This window comes from Telopea speciosissima, chromosome 3, assembly GCF_018873765.1.
Source record: "Telopea speciosissima isolate NSW1024214 ecotype Mountain lineage chromosome 3, Tspe_v1, whole genome shotgun sequence".
Classification (NCBI taxonomy): Eukaryota; Viridiplantae; Streptophyta; class Magnoliopsida; order Proteales; family Proteaceae; genus Telopea; species Telopea speciosissima.
Window position 1 is genome coordinate 60668091 of NC_057918.1, and position 20929 is coordinate 60689019.

The window sequence follows — 20929 nt, forward strand, 5'->3', positions numbered from 1 at the left end:
GTGAGAAAGCCATGAAATATTATTAACTGATATGCAATCATCTGGGATAAACTCATACTTAGATCTGCATGAGCTGAAAAGTACACAGTTCCATACGGTTACAATTAAAGTAAAATTAATTTAAAAGAAGAAAATAGAAATTTCTAATCATTTATTTTCCCCCTTACTTTTTCTCCTCTTTTTGCTGAAAAATATCAACAGTACTATTCACCCAAAAAAAAATATCAACAGTTCTATACCCTGAAAAGAACATGGTTTGGTTTGAAAAACATGTCAAACGAACCGTTCTATCACCTTAAATTTGCATTGTAGAATAAAAACACTGATCAGATTATTAGTGCTTTAGTTTGCATCCACAAAACACTTTTGAAGCTTTCAAAAGCCAAACAAGTAAATCGAGAGTACCCAAACAACTCTAACCCCGGTTTTGATGTGGGAGCTTCTCAATACAAGTTTCTAGGCTTGGGATATGTTAACTTGGATTTTTTTACTTTGAAATAGGCTGGAATATAAAACCTAATGAGTAAAATAAATTATTATCCACTCTTTTGGGAGTTGGTGCCCAATTTTGTCAGTTTTAAGTCATTGAATATACACCAGAATAACTGACAAGGAGTCCTTATCTAATTATTCAGATGTCTACGGTCTTTAGAAGTCTTTATCTCTTTAATTGATTATTTCTTTTAGGTTTCTTTATGGGCACATAAAGGAAAAACAGGGATGAGTTGTATTCTAATTAGGACAACTTAATTCAGTCAAATAGGGGTTAACATACAGATTTTATTAGGTTTTACTAAGAGTCTGTTTAGGTAACATGAAGGGAAACTTGTTGAGTCGGTTTAGGAGTCTTAAAGCAAGTCAAACTAGTTTTTATAGATAGCATCATCTGATGTGATTATTGGTTTTTTTTTTTTTCAGGAATGGATTAATTTTTTATTTTGGGAAAAACTTTTGGTTATCTGTCAGGCTACAGCTGATATTTTTAGCTAATCTTTGCTTCCAGCTATCTAACTCACTGCTGTTGAGTTCTCTGCTCTCTTCAATTCTCAGGTTACAATCTATTGATTTTTTAGGTGAAGACTTTCAATTCTGATACAGTATTTGCTTCAGAACTTCGAATTAGATCTAGGACAGTTATATGGGTTGATTGGGAGGCTTATTTTCAGGTTATGCTCTTCCTATTTAATCAGATGATTCAGGAAACAGCCTCCCTGAATCGGGGGTAAGGCTGCATACATTATAACCCTCCCCAGACCCTGCAGTGGTGGGAGCCTTGTGCACTGGGTATGCCCTTTTTTTAATTCCGATTTCAACCTGAATTTTGGAATCTCTGTCCTGGCAGAAGCTACTGCCATAGTAAAGTGAATGGATTTGCCTTCATTGGAGTTATTCGGATCAGCTAAGTTCTTCTATTCTATTTAATTTTATTAATTTATTTTTTTTCTTATTTAATTTTCTGTTTTTGATCTTTTAATTAGTTTTAGTCCTTTTAATTAGTTTAGATCATTTAGCCATTAATTAATGTGCTCTGCCTAAGTGGAAATTGGATTAATCACCTCCCTGTGTTCGACCCGTAACTACGATTGACCTGTACGCTTGCGGTATTATTTTAAACTCAAACAGGTCCCCTTGCCCAAGCATGGAGATTAATGTTATTTAAAGTAGAGCTTAGGACTGCCAGCAAAACAGGCCCTAAGGACCACTTAAAATCATAAAACCACATGAGCTCCCTTAGCTCATTTCATTTCTTTCCAACCAAAAACTTGGGAGAGTGAAGAGAAGTAGAGAAAAGAAGAGAAAGAAGAGAAGAAGAAGGAAAAGGGAAGGGAAGGAGAGCTAGGGCACCTCCTCTTGAGCTCCAAGCATCATACAAGGTAAACCCCCTCAACCTTGAATGCTTTCTTCCATCTTCTGTGCTATTGTGACCTAGGGTTTTGGGTTTACTAAGTTATTTTGGGGATTTAAAGCCTAGGGTACATGCTATGACCTCTCCCATGCATCTCCCTTGATATGCATGCTACTATGCGCCTCCCCACACACAAACCCTATGGCATTCACCAACCCATTGGTGATATTAACCCCAAACTTCCATGAACATGCTCTACCCGAAATCCCCTCATGCTCCCATGCATTTGTAGGTTGTTCTTAGTATATTTAAGACCCCCCATGGCTGTGGACATGTTGTCCATCCTCTCTTTAAATCCATTTGAATTTTAAAACCTAAAACTAGGGTTTCCATGTTTGGTTTCAAGTTGAGACCATTCCCCATGAATTGGGGTGTGCCATAGGCGATTATATGACCTAATGCATGTAATCATGCTGTATCTTAACCCTCTTGAAACCTCCATGCAAGTTGGACCAAGATTGACCAAAGGCAAGGAAGCACAAATTCAGATGCCAGTGTGGTCGATCGAGCGGTCGGTAAGATCCCATCAACCGCAGGATCGACCGCAGGCCCTAAAACAGCTCCTGTAATGCCTGAGGTCGATTGAGCGGATGATCAACCCCGCATCAACCGCAAGATCGACCTGGGGCTTGAAATTGCTGATTTTCTCCCAACTCTTTGATTGGTCTTTGACCACTTTGATAAACCCTAATTTACTCATGTTCCACACATCGAATAGGTTAAGAACAAGGTCCCACTGAGGCCGAAGTGGTGATATATCTTCGAGTGCATCAAAGCACCTACGTGCCAAAGGTGAGTGGGTTGGATCCTCGATTTAATTTATGAGTGTTTGGTCTTGAGATGCGTATGGATATGTATTGCATAAACATTGGATCATGTGTGGTTGGTTGTACTTGAGTTATATTTAATTTTCATAATCCTCACAATGATTGATAGTCTAGGTTAGTTATATTTATTAGGTTTGGTTGTATTATGTTATATGATTGCTAGATGGTTAGGTCTTTATTGATTCATGAGTATTGAGGTGAATGAGATGAGATTGTGATTTCGGGATCCGAGTGGCGAAGGGGATGCCAAACTTGGGATTGCCATCCGTTTTATTGTAGTCATGCATATAGAGTAGGTGTTGGAAACAGGGTGCGGAGTGGTCGGGGTTCCATTGTCGTACTGCCGTACTAATTACTGTATTTTATTGGGATATTACTGTTGCACTAGTATAATTGTTGCACTAGGACGGGAAACGGGATACGGTGTGACCGCAGGGAAAGCTGGTAGCGTATCGCCGTACTATTTAGTATGTGGGTGTGTATGCTAGAGGAGACGGGTGGATAGTATGACCGAAGGTAAATCTGGTACTATGGCCCCAACCTCTGGTATATGCATACGCATGCACCTTCATACATTTAGATGCATTTGGTTAGGTTAACACCTTCCCCAGTACCATTCTCAAACCAGTACCATTCTCAAACTTGGTGTCTGGCGTGACCGGCAGAGGTACCGGAACCGAGTGACAGTTAGGGTTAAATCGGGGGTTTGCCGTGCAGGACGTACACGTGTATGGTAGGCTTCCAACCGCAACTCGGGTTACCATCGTTGGGTTCCGCCGTTTTCGGACCAGGGATGCTACCTAGGTCTTTACAGTAGCACTTGACCCAGACTTAGGCATTTTGTTGTTAGGTGGATAATAATAAAAATGGACGCAGACATCATGTGATTGCATTAATGGATTTTATGCGTGTGCTTGTGTGTTCTAACTGCTAATTAGGCTTAGTGAAACTCACCCCATGTGGTTCCCCCTTTTAGATGGTGATGCAGATGTACATGAGCTGGAGAGCTCAGATCCCCCTTACCCTTGTCTTGATGGTGGTGATGTCTTGAGTGCCCCTGCAGAGGAGGAGCATGGTCTTGGATGCGTATGCGATGATTGTGCTTATGGAGCATGATTGATTGAGGGCTAGGCCCTATTATTTTGATACATCGATGTTTTGTTATTCTTTCGTCCATTGATGTATAGATATAAACATTCTTTTTGAGGGATTACTGTATTTATGTTGTGAAGTACATTTGAATGATAACACCAGAGATAAACTACAAACAGTTATTGTTGAATAATGTACACCAGAATACCGTGGGGGTATTTTGGTCTTTTTACAGTTGTAATATTATGTTTATGTACCTTCTAGTTAAGTCGGCTAAGCTAGGGGTATTTTGGACATTAGGTTGTAATCTCTTTTATTATAAATACAAGGTTTGTTTGATCACATTGATCATTCAAGCAACATACTCTAATTCAGATCTGCTAACATGGTATCAGAGCAGGCAAGGGTCACGGTATCGAGTCCCCCTGAGAGCGGGCAGGTGTTAAAAAATTGTTTATCCACCCGTGTCCCCCTTTGGATAGTCCGCCTTGTTAGAATTCCTGTATAATATACATATTGTTTCATCCCTTTCCTACAAGGTCGACCTTTTAGAGGAAGCAGTTCCAACAAAGGGGCAGCAGCCAAAGGAGGCTGGGCAGCATCCAAAGTGGGCTGGGCAGCATCTAAGGGTATAAAAGAGGAGGGACCACATCTTCACTAGAACTCTCCCCCCTGAAGACGTGGGGAAGAATAATATGGAAGGTGTTCATGAAAAATGACATCCATACTGACCAGAGTACGACGGGAAGGAGGATAGTAATACTTATAACCTTTATGAGTTGGAGAATAACCCAAAAAATTACACCGTAACCCACGGCGTTCATGTTTGCCAAGTGATTTAGTATCCCGAGCATAACACACATAGCCAAACACCTTGGGAGAAACCACGAAGGAGGAATTCCCAAGTAAAATCTGAACCGGACTACGGGAGCCAAGAACTCGAGAAGGCAATCGATTAATGAGATAGGCTGCAGTAAGAATAGCATCCCCCCTACTATTGGGATGGAACATTACGAGCAAACATCAATGCTCTGGCCACTTCTAATAAGTGACGGTTCTTCCTTTCAGCCACACCATTTTGGGTTGGGGTATCTACACAACTAGTCTGGTGAATAATCCCATGATCAGTAGAATAATTTTGAAATTGATTTTCTGTATACTCGGTCCCATTATCACTTTTCAAAATTTTGAGAGTAGCCTGGAACTGAGTTTGGACCATTTTATGAAAATGCTAAAAACATGAAAAAACCTGATTTTTTGTGTGCATAAGATAAACCCATGTGTTTCTAGAATGACAGTCAATAAATGAAACAAACCAACGATTACCAGAAAGAGAAGTCTTACGACTAGGGCCCCAAACATCCGAATGCACCAAATGGAAAAATGAAGAACTCCTTTTATTTGAAATAGAATAAGTTGAACATGTCGGTTTAGCCAGAACATAAGCCTCACAAAAAAATTCATCCTTATTACATTCTTTGACCAAAGTAGGAAATAAACGTGCTAAAATTCCTAATGGAGGGTGACCTAATCTAGAGTGTCATTGGTAAAGTTCAGAAGAGACCAAAGAGTTCTAGTATAGCGGAGAAGCTAATGGTGGTGGAGTAAGATGAATATCATCAAGCAGGTACAATCCACTGTGCCTTTTACCCAATCCAATCGTCTTCCCAAAGACCAGATCTTGACAAACATAATGGGAAGGAAAAAAAATGTAACTTTGTAGTTAAGATCAGGAGTACTACTACTAATGGAAAGGAGGTTAGTAGTAAAATTAGGAATGTGTAAAATAGAAGACAAAGTAAGAGAGGAAGTGCAGTTGATGATTCATTTTCCAGAGATGGAGGAAAGGGAACCATCAGCTACCTTGACTTTGTCTTTCCCAGATGTGGGAGAATAGCGATGGAAACGGCTAGAGGAACCAGTTATGTGATCTGTAGCTCCAGAATCTATGATCTAAGGATGGGAAGCTATGGAAGCATACTGACCACCAAATGAAATACCTAACCGGGCAAAGTTTGAACTTGAAGGAGCAGAGGAATTGGCAGGAGCTGATATAGTAGAATCAGCAGCAGCAAAAGACCGTAGCACACGTAGGAATGCTTGTAGATCATCCTGGGATAGACCAGTGCCAGTAGTAAGGGCTATGGTAACAGTCTCAATATGATGAGCCTTGTTCTTTGTTTTTTCTTAGTAGCCCGTTTGGCCTCAAAATCAGCTGGTTTCCCATGAAGCTTCCAACATTTCTCTTTGGTGTGGTAAAGCTTGTGATAGTGTTCACAAGTAATAGTCCATGTAGTAGAATCACCAAGAGAAACATGTCCAATAGGTGTAGGAGTAGCCTGGGCAGCAATTTGGAGGGTTGATCTATCAGTAACAAGAGGGTGGAGCATAGCAGCCCGACAGCTCGTTTCAGAGGAGACTAAAGCATAGGACTGTTGAAGTATGGAAAAAGGGGAATGACCCAACACTTGAACACGAATCTGGTCATACTCCATATTCAAACCAGCCAAAAAATCATAAACTCGGGTTTTATCCAGATGCTTCTTATATATAGTAACATCGACAGCTGTAGTGGGGTGGAAATCAGAAAAATGGTCCAATTGCTACTAGAGACTGCGCAAGGTAGCATAACACTTGGAGACAGACAAATCCCCTTGAGTAGTATGATTGGCCTTCTTCGGAGTTCATACACTTGTGCATCATTACCAAACTGTCTATCTGTTTCCTTGCAAGCAGACCAGATTTGATGGGCTGTACCAAGGAGAAGGAAACCACTTGCAAGGTCTGATTACATGGAGCCAATCAAATAAGACATGAGGATACCATTATTGGAGATCCATCTGGTCAGAAAAGGACTAGGAGCCATAGTTCGAGATCTCGGCGAGTTTCTCGGTTTTTTTGAGAAACCGAGACAAGTTGGCATACGAGTTGCAAAAGTGCAACAACTCGACCGAGATCTCGAGATCTCGCCGAGTTCTCGAGAATCTCGACCCAAACTCCTTTATATGAGTGCCAGATCTCGAGATCTTGGTGGAAAATCTTGGTATACAAACACCTATCTATGCAAACTTTGGTATACAGACACTTATTTAAGCCAAGAACTAAGACAGACACTTATTTATACCTAATATCATTTAAGTAAATGTTTTTGTATTTGTATTTCAATGTTTTTGTATTTGTATTTCATTTACTTAAGATATTATTCATAAATAAGCAAATACCCCCTATTTTAATCCAATAAAAATAGTTAAAAAATAAAATTCCAAACGGAAAAAAAGTTAGCCCCCCAGTTCAAGAACAAAAACTGGATTTTCAGCGGTAGGTGCAATTTTCAACTTTCTAATGCTGGGGTTTTTCTTAAATCTAAAAATTCCATAAATCTTAATATGGTAAAACATTACTAAAAACCAAAAGTGCGGTAAAATATTCATTTGTTTTGATGTCCAAGAAAATATTTTCATTCAGAGTGATTTTGACGGCATTCGTGCACACCAAATTAAGTTTGACCGGAACATAACTCCTATTTGGACTTTGTTTTTGCAAAATCTGATAGTGCCATTGTGTTTAAATGGCCTAAAATAGGCGGAATACCAATTTCAAACCCAAACTAGGTCTAAAACCCACTGAGTTGAGGGCAGCATCTGCATCTTTAGGTCACCTCATCAGTGCTGCCCTTGTGGGAGAATGAAGAACAAAAGGAGAGAGAGGAGGGAAGAAGAAATCGAGAATGAAAGAGAGGAAGGAGAAATTGAGAATGAAAGAGAAATGAGAGCCCTAATTCGAAACCTGCTCTGATACCATGTTAGAACCACTTCCTCTAAAAGGCAGACCTTGTAGGAAAGGGAGGAAACAATATGTATGTCAGACAGGAGCTCTAACAAGGCCGACTATCCAAAGGGGGACACAGGTAGATAAATAATTTTTTAACAGTTACTTTATATGATATAACAATAGATTCCCTTTTTACTGATCTTATAATGTATTTGATTATGGACTGTGAGAGTTAGCCACTGGATCTATGATCCTAGTTGGTGTAGGGGTGTAAGTGTATATCCGTCACACTTCCCAGTGTTTTGGGAGTGGGAGTGTGACAGACAATCCATAGTTTACGGTATTCCTTATAGCGAATGATGTATTCACGTATCATCTTTATACATGGAGAACAATGCGTTTATAGTTCAGTTCACCCTTGTGACTTGGCAAGGGAAGTGGAGTTTTTTTGGTGGCCTGGATGATACCAAATGTGATGCTGTTTCTATCATACCAACAGATACTTTTCAGTCAGAAGGAGCGCATATGGTAGATATGCATTTCCTACATTTTGGGGTATATGGAAAGAGAGATGAGAAGTTTTTTAAGGACTGCTTACATACCATGTCAAAACTTTGCATGGCCTCATCTATTTGCATTTGGATTAGTTTACTCCCTAAAGGAACTTACAGACTTTGATTGGTAGGCTTTTGGCAAGGATCCTTCTCATCTCTAGGGAATTGAAATTACATATGTAGTGTCATAAAGGTGCATTGACTATCCTTTTTGTACTTGGAGCAGGTTCCCCACTCTGCACGGTTGGACACTCCCATACACATCAACAAATTTATTCAGGGTAAAATGCAATAAACTTGTTTGTAGAAGCATGAAGATCAACAAGGGCCTTCACCTGGCTCAACATAGGTAGATTCTACTTTGATTAGTGAATGGAAGTTAGGTACATACAAACCTTTCTCGCAACATCCATTCCACCAAGGTCATCACGTGGATCTATGAAAAAGGACGGATAAACAGTAAAGAAAAACTATATTCCACAAAGGCCAGAAGCAAGATTCAAAATGTTGGAACTATGAAATAATAGTGCAGAATAAATAAGTTGATCAAATTAGGATAAATACAATATGAAATACACCAATTAGTATCAAACTCTGAAAACTTAATTACGACTTTATATAATTTTATTTTTCCATTACAGTATAAAATCAGTGATGAATGATCAAATAGATAGAAACATGAATGAGGAAATAAGGGGATAGTTAGGGTGTAAGGCAAAGAATCAGGATTCAACAGATAACAATATCTACAAACACAGCTTAGATGCTGGATTTTTAATAGCCCATTCAAAATATTAAAAAAAAAAGGCTCCAAAAAATGTGTGACCAGCCAGATGATTATGCCAAAAACCTTGGAAGTTATTAATGGGCTATGCATCAGCCAAGAGGTATCCAATTAAATAAACAGTCTAGATTACACGCACAAGTAAGCATTTCAAGATGAGGAAATAGGAATTAAAAAAAGTTGGTATCTCTAATGCAAGTTCACCTCATACAAGTGAACAGATCCAAATACGCATGACACATTTCTTCTTTTGAATTACAGAACTCCCTTTCTCTTAAATCTTTATAGAGTTAATAACAATTTTGTTAACAGGATCAGAATTAGAGTAGAATGCTTGGATGATCAAATACTGATCCCAAGCTTTGTATTTATAATGAATAATCAGAACTTACATGGACAGAATTGCCCCTCATAAGCAACTCTATTATAGAGTCAATACAAAGCATAACAAAAGGTAAAAAGACCAGAATACCCCCACGGTATTTTGTCCCATACAATCCAACACTCCCCCTCAAGTTGGTGCATATATGTCACACATGCCCAACTTGACTAAAATAGGATGAAACACTTTGCCACTCAACCCCTTAGTTAAAACATCAGCTAACTGATCAGAAGACTACACAAAGGGAACACAAATGAGGCCAGCTTCAATCTTCTCCTCGATGAAAAGTCGATCACCTTCAACATGCTTGGTACGATCATACTGGACAGGGTTATGACCAATGCTAATGGCAGCCTTTAGTATCACAATATAGCAGCATGGGAAGATAGACAACAACACCAATGTCTTGCAAAAACCCTCTAAGTCATAACAATTCACAGATTCCTTGTGCCATGGCACGGAACTCTGCTTCAGCACTGAATCTTGCCACAACATTCTGCTTCTTGTTACGCCATGTGATAAGATTCCCACCTACAAAAGAGCAATATCCAGAGATGGACTTTCTGTCAGTAGAGCCAGCCCAATCAGCATCAATGCAAGCTTCAACCTTTAGATAACCATTGGGAGATAAAAGTATTCCTTTTCTTGGAGTAGACTTTAAATATTGTAGGATGCGAATAACTGCCTCCATATCATAGTTCGAGAACTCGTTTCGTTTCGGTATTTCAAGCTGACTGAAATATCCGAAATATTCGAAATTTCGGATATTTCGGTCGAAATATTGTATTTTTTCTGGTATGTTTCGATAGGTCATTTCGGTGGGTTTTAGGCCAAGTTAAGGCCTAAAATTTCATGGAAACCCTATTTTAGGCTATATAAACACATTTAAATGTTCAAATTGAAAAAATAGTCACCCAAAATGGTGTTTTGGATGTGCACCATTGATTGGCAATGTACGGTCGAACCCTAATGTATAAGTGTATAACTTAGTTAATTACACATTTACACATACACATTGTACATTAAACAAGTAAATTGACTTGGAACTAAGTTGGAAACATAATGACTCATAAGTTAAGTCATAAGTTAAGTCATAAATCATAATATTAAGTACATAAGACATCAAGTCAATAACAAGTTAACAAATAACAACTTAAGAGTTAAGATTTAAGAAGATGATATCAAACATTCCAAATCACAATATGTCAATATCCCCAATTGCCCCCTACAAGGCTACAAGTCAAGTAGTCAACTAGTCATCATTCATCTCAAATGTTTACAAATTTGCTAATAATAACTACTCCGCCGTCCAGGATCAACCCCACTCATGGTCCGCTGGAGCCGACGTGTATTGCTCTCCGACTGTAGGACAAATGCATGCCACGTCATAGTCTGGGAGAAGAAGCGAGTGTAGTCATCCACAGTGGCCATGTAAACTGCATCATCAACATGCTGAAGGTAACCTATCCTAGGATATAGGTCACCAAACTGTGAAGAAGTACTACCCACTGATCCACTATGATATGAGTCATATGACGGCTCTGGGAGCATGTATGGGTTGTACGGCTACGGCTGGTGGGTTGGGTAGCCAGTGTAGGAAAAGAAGTTATGCACAAAAGATGATCCACTATATCCTTGTGAGTGGGAGTCATAATCAAACTCTGGGAATGGATGGAGAAGATATAGAAGTCGCTTGCCCAGGGTACGCCCGAGAATGCCCTTCGCCACATGGATGTGAATGAGATGAACCATGCTCTGATTGTGCTGGAGATGGACTGCTGTCTACATGAAAAGATGGGGCAAGGAAATGCCCACTCGATCTACTGTCTCTATCGCCAATACTTAGTCCACCAACAGAGCCAGATAGGGCATCAATGTCCATAAGCTCAGCCTGCCTACTAGTACCACTACCACGACCACTGGGACGGCTGCCCACGTGCTTCTCGAGTAGGTCGAGGCGGGTGGTGTGGGGCTGGTGGGGCACGGATTGCCTCTTCTTTGCTCTTGTACCACAAACGGGACTCGAGTTCCCTCGTATGCTTGACCACCATCACCATCATCATCACCTCCACCATCACCATCTCCACCAGGACCACCACCACCACCTCCACCATCACCATCTCCACCACCACCATCTCCACCAGATGACATGGACCAATCATCATCCTCCTCATCAACACCACCGATGACCGAACGGTATAGGTGACGCGTCCGTGCATGTACCTCACCCTCTGCAGCCATGAAGTCATCCACATCGGCTTACATGTGTTCGGCTATCATGGGGTCAGTCTACCTCGGCCGATCTAACACTGGCTCACCTCTATCCCTCGCTGATCAACAATAGGATCTTCATCATCGACTCCACCTGGAAAATGTCGGCGAGATCGATATTTTCCACGATACCCTCTTGTCCACGTGCGTATGTGTTGCATCTTGACCTCAATTATAATGCACATCACTAAGTCGAGAGACGTTCGAGAACCCAATCTATTTCTCCTCTTGGAGTAGATGAGAGAAAATGTACTCAATTCCGTTCATGACGGATCTTTGAACATATGCAGGGAGAGACACTTGATTGCTATTTTTCTTAAATTGTTTGCGAACCCCATACAACACCCACCATTCAGCTGCATTACAACAAAAGAAACATGTCACCTTCATTTCAAAAGAATAAGATATTGAATTAAGTAATGACTAATGAAGTAATGACTAATGAGTACCGGCATCACCGCGTGTCCGGCCTTCTTTGTGCGACTTCGGTTCCAAAACTTCCCAATCGTCCCTAAAAGTCTTAACTATAATCATTTGGAAAATATTTAAAATTAGTAATGACTCATTATATTTAGTATTGAATTGAGTAATTCCAAATGAATTATAACTTATAAGACTCACCTCATTGTTGCATATCGCTTTGTAATTTACTATTCGGCTCCGACTTGCGACTACTTCTTTGACTGCGTCAATAAGACTATTATTCAACCCAAGCCTATGACTGTATTGGTACTTGGGGTTCAAATAATATGCTGAAATTGACATTACATATTGACTAGTTAGTAATATATCCTTCAAATTAACTTTAAAAGATGTAATTGCATAAAAAACAAAGAGTGTACACTCACCGGCCTTATGCGGTGGATGCATAAGTTGATTTTCCCAGCTCCTTGATAATTTTGAGAAAGTGTTTGCTACCTCATGGATTTGCATTGTAAACACCTTGATTCATCAAGTTTATGGCAGCATATAGATGTGGCATGGTTGGTCCCTTGATAAGCGAGAATCAACTATATGCAAAACCTTGACCATGGGTCCAGAAGTTGCACCACTTTATGCAACTTAGACCAAAAGTCATCCGATGAAAGCTTGTGCTTCCCTACCACCATGGGTATTGGACCCATTCGATTGAACCGGTCTTGAAGCAAACATTGATCTCGATCCTGACTTCTTGGTTTTATACTCTTGAGTGCGATGTAGTTGGTGGCGAATCTAGTTATGCCTGGCCTCACTAAGTCGCCCCCACACTTCTCCCTCAAGAGGTTTAGTGCAAACCCATAGTTGTAGACAAAGTTGGTCATTTGCCTTGCCTTTTCCACGACATGTTGTACCAATTTGATCTTTCCCATGTCCTTCAACATGAGGTCTATACAATGGGCAGCACATGGAGTCCAAAACAACCGGTACTTATTGTTTTGCATCAACCTCTCACCGGCACTCTTGTAGTTGCTTCCGTTGTCCGTTACAATTTAGACAATGTTCCCCACTCCTACATCTTCTACCACTTTCTTCAGCAATTTGTAGATATACTTTGCATCCTTTTTCTCCTTGGATGCATCAACAGACTTCAGAAAGACTGTCCTCCAATCACAATACACCATAAAGTTGATGATGGACTTTCTTGTAGGACCAGTCCAACCATCACACATTATGGTCACCCCATAGTTCTCCCACAGCCCCCTCATTTCATTGATGTAGTCTTCAAGCTCTCTCTTCGATTGGGGCAAATACACATTCATAATCTCATATGGGGTGGGCCCCTTATACCTGGGCCGCCTCAATGATGGAATCTATCATAGTCCGATAAAAGGGGCCTTGTCTTGTGTTCTTCCGAGATGGTATGGTATAACATCCACTTAGCTATAGATTCCTTCACCATCCCCTTCAGATTTTTCCATGCTCCCTTGATTTTTGGTTGTTTGTTGCCTTTCTTTCTATAAACACCAGGTGCTTGGTGAAGTGTTGGGTCATCTTGTGGTGGTGGAGGCGGAGGGGGAGCTGCCCTCGTACTCTGTGATCTCCTAAAGGGATTAGGCAACCCACCTCCTCCACTTGTACCTGCTCCTCCACTACCACTAGCACCAGCTCTAGAGGTACTAGCTCCTCCACTACCACCTACTCTCTGTCTCTCGACTCTCTCCTGATCCTCATGATAACTAGCTCTGCTCATCATCTGTGCTCGTCTCCAATCCCTAGCCTCTTGCTCAGTCTCTATATCATCAGGAACATAGACATCATCATTTGTCATCATCATCATCATCACGATGGCTTGATTGGCCTCCGCATTGTACACCTTTGCTTCCTCAAGATCTACTTTTGCCTTCTCCCTCACGAGCCTTCCTCTTACTCCCTCCCTTCGTATGTAATCAATGACACCCTAGATACCTCCACAGGGACCATATGACATGCGACCACTTCAGGAGAATTTCCAGCTAGATGTTGTTTGAGTCTAGTGGCACCACCTCCCAAAAACTGCATGTGACAATAGTTGCATTGGGATTTTCTTTTAACCCCATCAATTAGAGTGCCATGCAACCATGCAATGTCACCCCTAGTGCGCTGGTGTGCTCCCCTACTCCTGGGTCCGGGCCGGCTGCCTCTGCCCCTCTTGCCTCGGCTCGCTGTTTACCACGGTTCGACATAATCGGACTAGTTTCTTGTTGCATGAATAAAAGACAATTCATTAATCATCAAGCACATCAATTCTTTTAGTTTAAAATTTTAAATGTTTAAGAATTAAGATTTAAGAGCACTAACACAAGTATATAAGTATATAACTATTTAGTATTTTTCCCCTAACCCTCATATTTTTCTCATATTTGAAAACAATTTTTTAAAATATTTTTCAAATAAATATTGGCCTAGCACAACAAAATCGAAAAGATATGTAAATGGGCAGCAAATAAGAAGTATGTACAATTTACTTTTATATTTTTCAGTAATTTTAAAACAAAAACCTCATATTATTTCTTATTTTTTGCTATTTTTTTGAATTTTTTAAATATTTTTTATAATTTTCAAAAACTAAAATAATTAATTATTGACAGAAAAATATTTTTGACACCATGAGGCCATAGATCGACCAATGGTGTCTAACATATATTTAATTCATCACCATACAATATACATAACCCCTATTATTTTTTGATTTTTGTTGTAAATAAATCCAATTTTTTAAGTAGAAAAATAAATAAATAATATATATACCAAAAAAAAAATTCGACACCGTGAAGTCGTAGATCGGCTTCCGGTGTCTAACATATATTTATTTCATTACAAACAAACATATTGATCAAGCATTTCCCTAAAAAAAATCAATTTTGAGAATATGGTTTTACTTGAAATAGTGGAAAGGCTTCACAGATGTGCTAAGAAGTTTGTTCTCCAAGTGATTCCGGCGTAGATGTGGCAAGGATTCAAGTGGGAAGTGGAAGATTGAAGAAGAAATAAGCAAAAACCTTCAAAAACCAAGCAAAAGAGGAATAATGCTTTGTTTCTCAGTCTCGGTCGTAATTTCGACCGAGACTATCGAAACATGGTATTTTATATAAAGCATTTTCTCGAGATTTTCGAAATCTCGCGAGATTTTGAAAAAATCTCGAAATATCTCGAAATCTCGAGAATTTCGATCGAAATTTAGTATTTTTTTTATTCGAGGGGTCATTTCGTTTCGAGGGGGTCGAAATTCTCGAGCAAGATTTTGAACTATGCTCCATATGAGAGGAATAAGGATCATGCATAAACTGGCTTACCAAACTCACTACAATAGCTATGCTTGGCTGTGTATGAGAGAGGTAGATTAGCTTGCCAACCAATCGCTGATAGCCACCTCTGTCAACTGGTTCACCTTCTTTCTCTTTGAGCTTTGCAGTAGCTTCCATAGGAGTATCTGCGGGATGACACCCTAACAACCCAGTCTTGGACAACAAAACTAGGATATATTTCCTTTGAGAAAGGAAGATGCCCTTTGAAGATCGAGCAACTTCTATCTCCAGAAAATATTTTCGAGTTCCCAGATCCTTTGTTTCGAATTCTCGACCAAGAAAGTGCTTCAATTTGTTGATCTCATCACCATTATTTCCGGTTACCATAATATCATCCACATAGACTATTAGAATGGTTACCCGATCACCAACTCGTTTGATGAATAAGATATGATCAACATTGCTTTGCTTGTATCCCACAAAAATCATTGCCTTGTGGAACCTGCCGAACTAAGCTCTAGATGACTGCTTCAACCCATGGAGAGCACGCTTCAATTTACAAACCTTACCCTTGGTCTTGTCATCAGAGAATCCTGGTGGAATGTCCATATATACCTCTTCCTCTAGCTCTCCATGGAGGAAGGCATTCTTCACATCTAGCTGTTGAAGATCCCATCCAAGATTAACAGCACAAGATAATAACACTCTAACAGTGTTGAGTTTCATCATTGGTGCAAAGGTCTCCTGACAATCAACCCCATATTTCTGACTGAAGCCCTTTACAACCAGACATGCCTTATATCGATCCACAGTCCCATCAACCTTCTATTTAACCACAAACACCCATTTACATCCCACTAGTTTTTTCCCTGGAGGAAGAGCTACAAGATCCCAAGTATTATTATTATTTTTTTTAGGGTGAGTATAAAATGTATTAGTCCCAAAAGGGAAACAAAAGTCCAAAAAGGACAACAATACAAGCCCATAAGGCCAGTAAGAAATACAAAAGCCCACATGGGCATGTCCAAAGCAACACAAGCTCACATGGACATGACCAATGCAACACAAAAGCCCACATGGGCTCAAAACAAGAGCAATGAAGCCTCAGTCAACCATTCAGTCAAGTCTGTTCTCCAAGCCGATTGGTTCTTATCAAGTCTGTTCTCCAAGCCACCTACATCTACTGGTCGAGTATCTATGGCTTGCCTCAGTCCACCATTCAGTCTTTGGAGACCCTCATGGCTTCTTTCCTTTGGAAAGGCACTGATGCCACTAGATTCCTCCGGCCTATTAGCTGGAACTTGATTTGTCATCCTTTAGAGGAAGGAGGTTTGGGAATTAGAAGGATCAAAGATGTGAATTCTGCTGGCATTATCAAGCTTCTTTGGAAGATTGTTTCTAGGGCCAAAAGTATTTGGGTGGATTGGATATATTCAGGTCTTCTCCGCTCAGACTCTATTTGGTCGGACCAAATACATTCAAATGCTTCTTGGACCTGGCGCAAGATTCTTGAGAATAGAGTTCTGACTCTTGGATCTATATGTTCTCACATTGGTAATGGGAATACCACCATGCTCTGGCTGGACCACTGGCATCCTATGGGCATTTTGCTTCACCAGGTTACCCCTAGAATGATTTATGACTCGGGGCTTCCTAGAAATGCTTTGGTGGCTGATATTCTAAATGAAGATGGATGGGACCCCCCGACTCTACTTCCCCTACTCTTACTTCTATTTGGGCTCTCCTTCCTACAATCTCCAGAAGACCTTTCAACAGGGAAGATTGTCTCTGGGATGCCTAGCACTTCGGGAAAGTTCAGCACTAAATCAGCTTGGGACCTTGTCAGATCTAGCCTTCCGCTTGTCCCTTGGAGGAAACTTGTCTGGAAAACAAGCACCACATTCCAAGACACAGCTTCACGGTCTGGAGAGTCTTATCCAACTGCCTCCCAACGCAAGCTTTCCTCAGATACCGGCACATTATATGGTCTCCCCCAACTGTGGCCTTTGTTGGAATGGGACTGAAGATACAAATCACCTCTTCTTTGGCTGCCCCTTCACTCGCTCTAACTGGAAGGGCATCCTTTCCAAATGCTGGCCGTCAAACAGGAGGATTCTTCCTTTTGATCGTGAGTGGATTTGGGTTGATATGACTTTTGGTGGCTCTATTATCTGTGATATGATTGGGAGATCGGCTTTCTCGGCAGCTATCAATCACATTTGGATGGAGAAAAATCTTAGGAAATGGACCTCCAAATCGAGATCTACCAACCAGTTTTGGGATTCCATCTCTTTTGAAATCAAAACTAAAATTAGTTTAGCTGCTCCCTCTACTTGTATTGACACCCCAAGGAACAGATTCATTGTTGTATCCTGGGGCCTTTCTTCTATCACCCTTACGCCAGCGGGCTCCGCTGTTTGAGCCTTTTCTGCTGGTCCTTGTCTCTTGTTTCTTCCCTCCTTTTTGAGGGCTGCTTTTAGCAATTAATTTTTTATTCACCCGAAAAAAAAAAGAGCAATGAAGCCTAAAAGAAAGAAGAGGGGCAACAATGTCAATTCCAATAGGGTCCCCCAAACCCTAACCAATTATTCTCAACACTTTCCTCTTCCTAGCCGCCAAGACGAAACCAGGAACCACCGGCAAGAATGCAACCACGGCGGAGGGGCGCTGGCCTTGCGGAGGGCCACTGCCAAACGAGCAGCTGGCCTAGCAAGGGAGACCGCCATGACGGAGGGCAAAGGCGAAGAGGCTGCCAGCAGAGCAAATAAGGCAGGCAAGGGCTCCGGCCTTGCAGATGGCAGTGAAACGACTGAAGGCCGAGCGAGCCAAGCGGAACAGACAGGAGAGAGGCCAAACGAGGCTGGCGAACGCAAGGCAGCAAGCCAAACAGGCAGGCGACTAAGTAGCGGAAGGTTGTGAGCACCGGTGATGTAGACGACAACGGCGGAGGAGCTAAGCCAAACAAGCAGATGATGGAGAAGCTTGCCTAACGAAGCAGCTACCGAGCGGGTGCTGCCAAATCGAGCCTGGGATCCGATGGGATGTCAGCAAAGAAGGGTTGGCAACCAAAGGAAACGGCAGGCCTAGCAGAAGAGGCGACCTGCTAGGCGGCGACCTAACAGAACGAGCATCCAAAGAATACAGATCGAGAGACTTTAGCCTATGAAGGTAGAACCGAACAAAGGAAGAGAGAAGGAGAAAGGAGAGCTCCAAAGCGGCGCCCTTCAAATGAGAACTTGTTCTTCTCTGTTTTCTTAATCTTCCCGAGAGAGAGCTCTATGGTTCGTATTATTTTTTTTCAATGCTCTCATTTCTTCCAACATTGTTGCCTTCTACTTTCCATCCATATAAGCTTCCTGCAAATTTTTAGGAATGGAAACAGAAGAAAGAGAGGACACAAATGCACGAAAGGATGGAGACAGAAAACTATAAGAAACAAAACGAGAAATGGGATGCTGAGTGCAAGTCCTAGTACCTTTGCGATGAGCAATAGGTAGGTCGGAAGGAGAGATCTTTCCAAGAGAAGTCGGGTCTGGATCCACAGTCGGCAATTGGATGGGTACTGGTGCTACAGTGGATTGAAGCTGCCCTTTTCTAGAACATCCTCTTTGACAGGTTAAAATGTTGGAGTCGTCAATCCTCTTTTGAAATTCACCAATGATTCTCTAGACTGGAGTCACAGCATCTCCTCAGTATTGGGAGGGAACATGTCGAGCAAACATCAATGCCCTGGCCACCTCTAGTAAGTGACGGTTCTTCCTTTCAGCCACACCATTTTGGGCTAGGGTATCAACACAATTAGTCTGGTGAATAATACCATGGTTACAAGACATTTTTGGAAGTGACCTTCCTTATATTCTGTTGGAAACTTTGAGAGTGGCCTGGAATTGAGTTTGAATCATCTTATGGAAATGCTGAAAACATGAAAAACTTGATTTTTTGTATGCATAAGGTCTACCCATGTGTTTTTAGAGTGACAGTCAATAAATGACAAAAACCAACGATGTCCAGAAATAGAAGTCTTACGACTAGGGCCCCAAACATCAGAATGAACCACATGGAAAAAAGAACTTTTATTTGAACTAGAATAAGTTGAACGTGTCTGTTTGGCCAGAACATAAGCCTCACAAAAAATTCATCTTTATTACAACCCTTGACTAAAGCAGGAAACAAATGAGATAAAGTTCCTAATGGGGGTAACCAAATCTAGAGTGTCATTGGTAAAGTTCAGAAGAGACCAATGAGTCTTGGTAGAGTGGAGAAGGTAAGGTTGGTGGAGAAGGATGACCATCATCAAGCAGGTACAATCCACCTTGCACTTTACCACATCTAATCATCTTCCTTGTCACCAGAGCCTGAAAAACACAATGAGAAGGAAAAAAGGTTACTTTGCAATTAAGATCATGAGTAAGACAACTAATGGATAGAAGGTTAGTACCATAGTTGTCACGGCGGCTAGGCGACTCTAGGCAGTGGAGAGGGTCAAAAATCAGAGCGACACCAATTAGGTGAACAAGGCGTCCAAGGTGCCTAGACGCCTAGGCGACGCCTTGATAACTATGGTTAGTAGTAAAATTAGGAATGTGTAAAACCGAGGACAAGGTAAGAGAAGAAGTGCAGTTAATGGATCCTTTTCCAGAGATGGAAGAAAGGGAACCATCAGCTACCTTGATTTTGTCTTTCCCAGAAGTGGGAGAATAACGATGAAAAATACTAGAAGAACCAGCCATGTGGTCTGTAGCACCAGAATCTATGATCCAAGAATGGGTTGCTACAAAAGCATAGTGACCACCAAATGGGATACCTGACCAAGCAAAATATGAACATGAAGGAGCAGAGGAATTGGCAGTAGCTGATGTAGTAGAAGCGGCAGCAGCAGAAGTCTTAAGCACATGTAGGAATGCCTGTAGATCATCCTAGGATAGACCAATGTCAGTAGCAGGGGCTGTGGTAATAGTCTTAGTATGATGAGCCTTATTCTTTGATTTTTTCTTGGCAGCCCGTTTTGCTTCACACCTGGTTTCCCGTGAAGCTTCCAACGTTTCTCTTTGGTGTAGTAGGGCTTTTACAGCGCTCACAAGTAACAATGCCTTTAGTGGAATCACCAAGAGAAAGATTTCCAATAGGTGCAAGAGTAGCTGGGCCAGCAGTCTGTAGGGCTGATCTGTCAATAATAGGAGGGTGCAGCATAGCAGCCCTACGGTTCTCTTCAGAGGAGACCAAAGCATAGGACCGTTCAAGTGTGGGAAAAGGGGAATGGCTCAACACTTGGACACGAATCTGGTCATACTCCTCATTGAATCTAGTCAAAAAATCATAAACCCGTATCTTGTCCTCATGCTTCTTATATGCAACAATATCGACAGCTGTAGTGGGGTGGAAATAAAAAAAATGGTCCAAGTGTTGCCAAAGACTGCGCAAGGTAGCATAATATTTAGAGACAGATAATTCTCATTGAGTAGTAAAGAGGACCTTTTTCTGGAGCTCATAAAACTGAACATCATTACCAAGCTGTCCATATGTTTCCTTACAGGCAGCCCATATTTGAGAAGCTGTATCAAGGAGCAGAAAACCATCGGCAAGGTCTGGTTGCATGGAACCAATCAGATAAGACATGAGTACACCATTATTGGAGAGC

The 20929-nt window shown here is 41.1% G+C and overlaps 1 protein-coding gene across 3 annotated transcripts in view; it reads right to left on the minus strand.

Moving 5' to 3' along the window:
• LOC122656581 (bifunctional aspartokinase/homoserine dehydrogenase 1) overlaps window positions 1–20929 on the minus strand; it is a 166687-nt gene that overhangs the window by 52112 nt on the left and 93646 nt on the right. For all 3 annotated transcript variants that reach the window (XM_043851168.1, XM_043851170.1, XM_043851169.1), the window contains one exon: window positions 8546–8586. In XM_043851168.1, the coding sequence (XP_043707103.1) occupies window positions 8546–8586 (41 nt within the window). The remainder of the gene's footprint in view (window positions 1–8545; window positions 8587–20929) is intronic.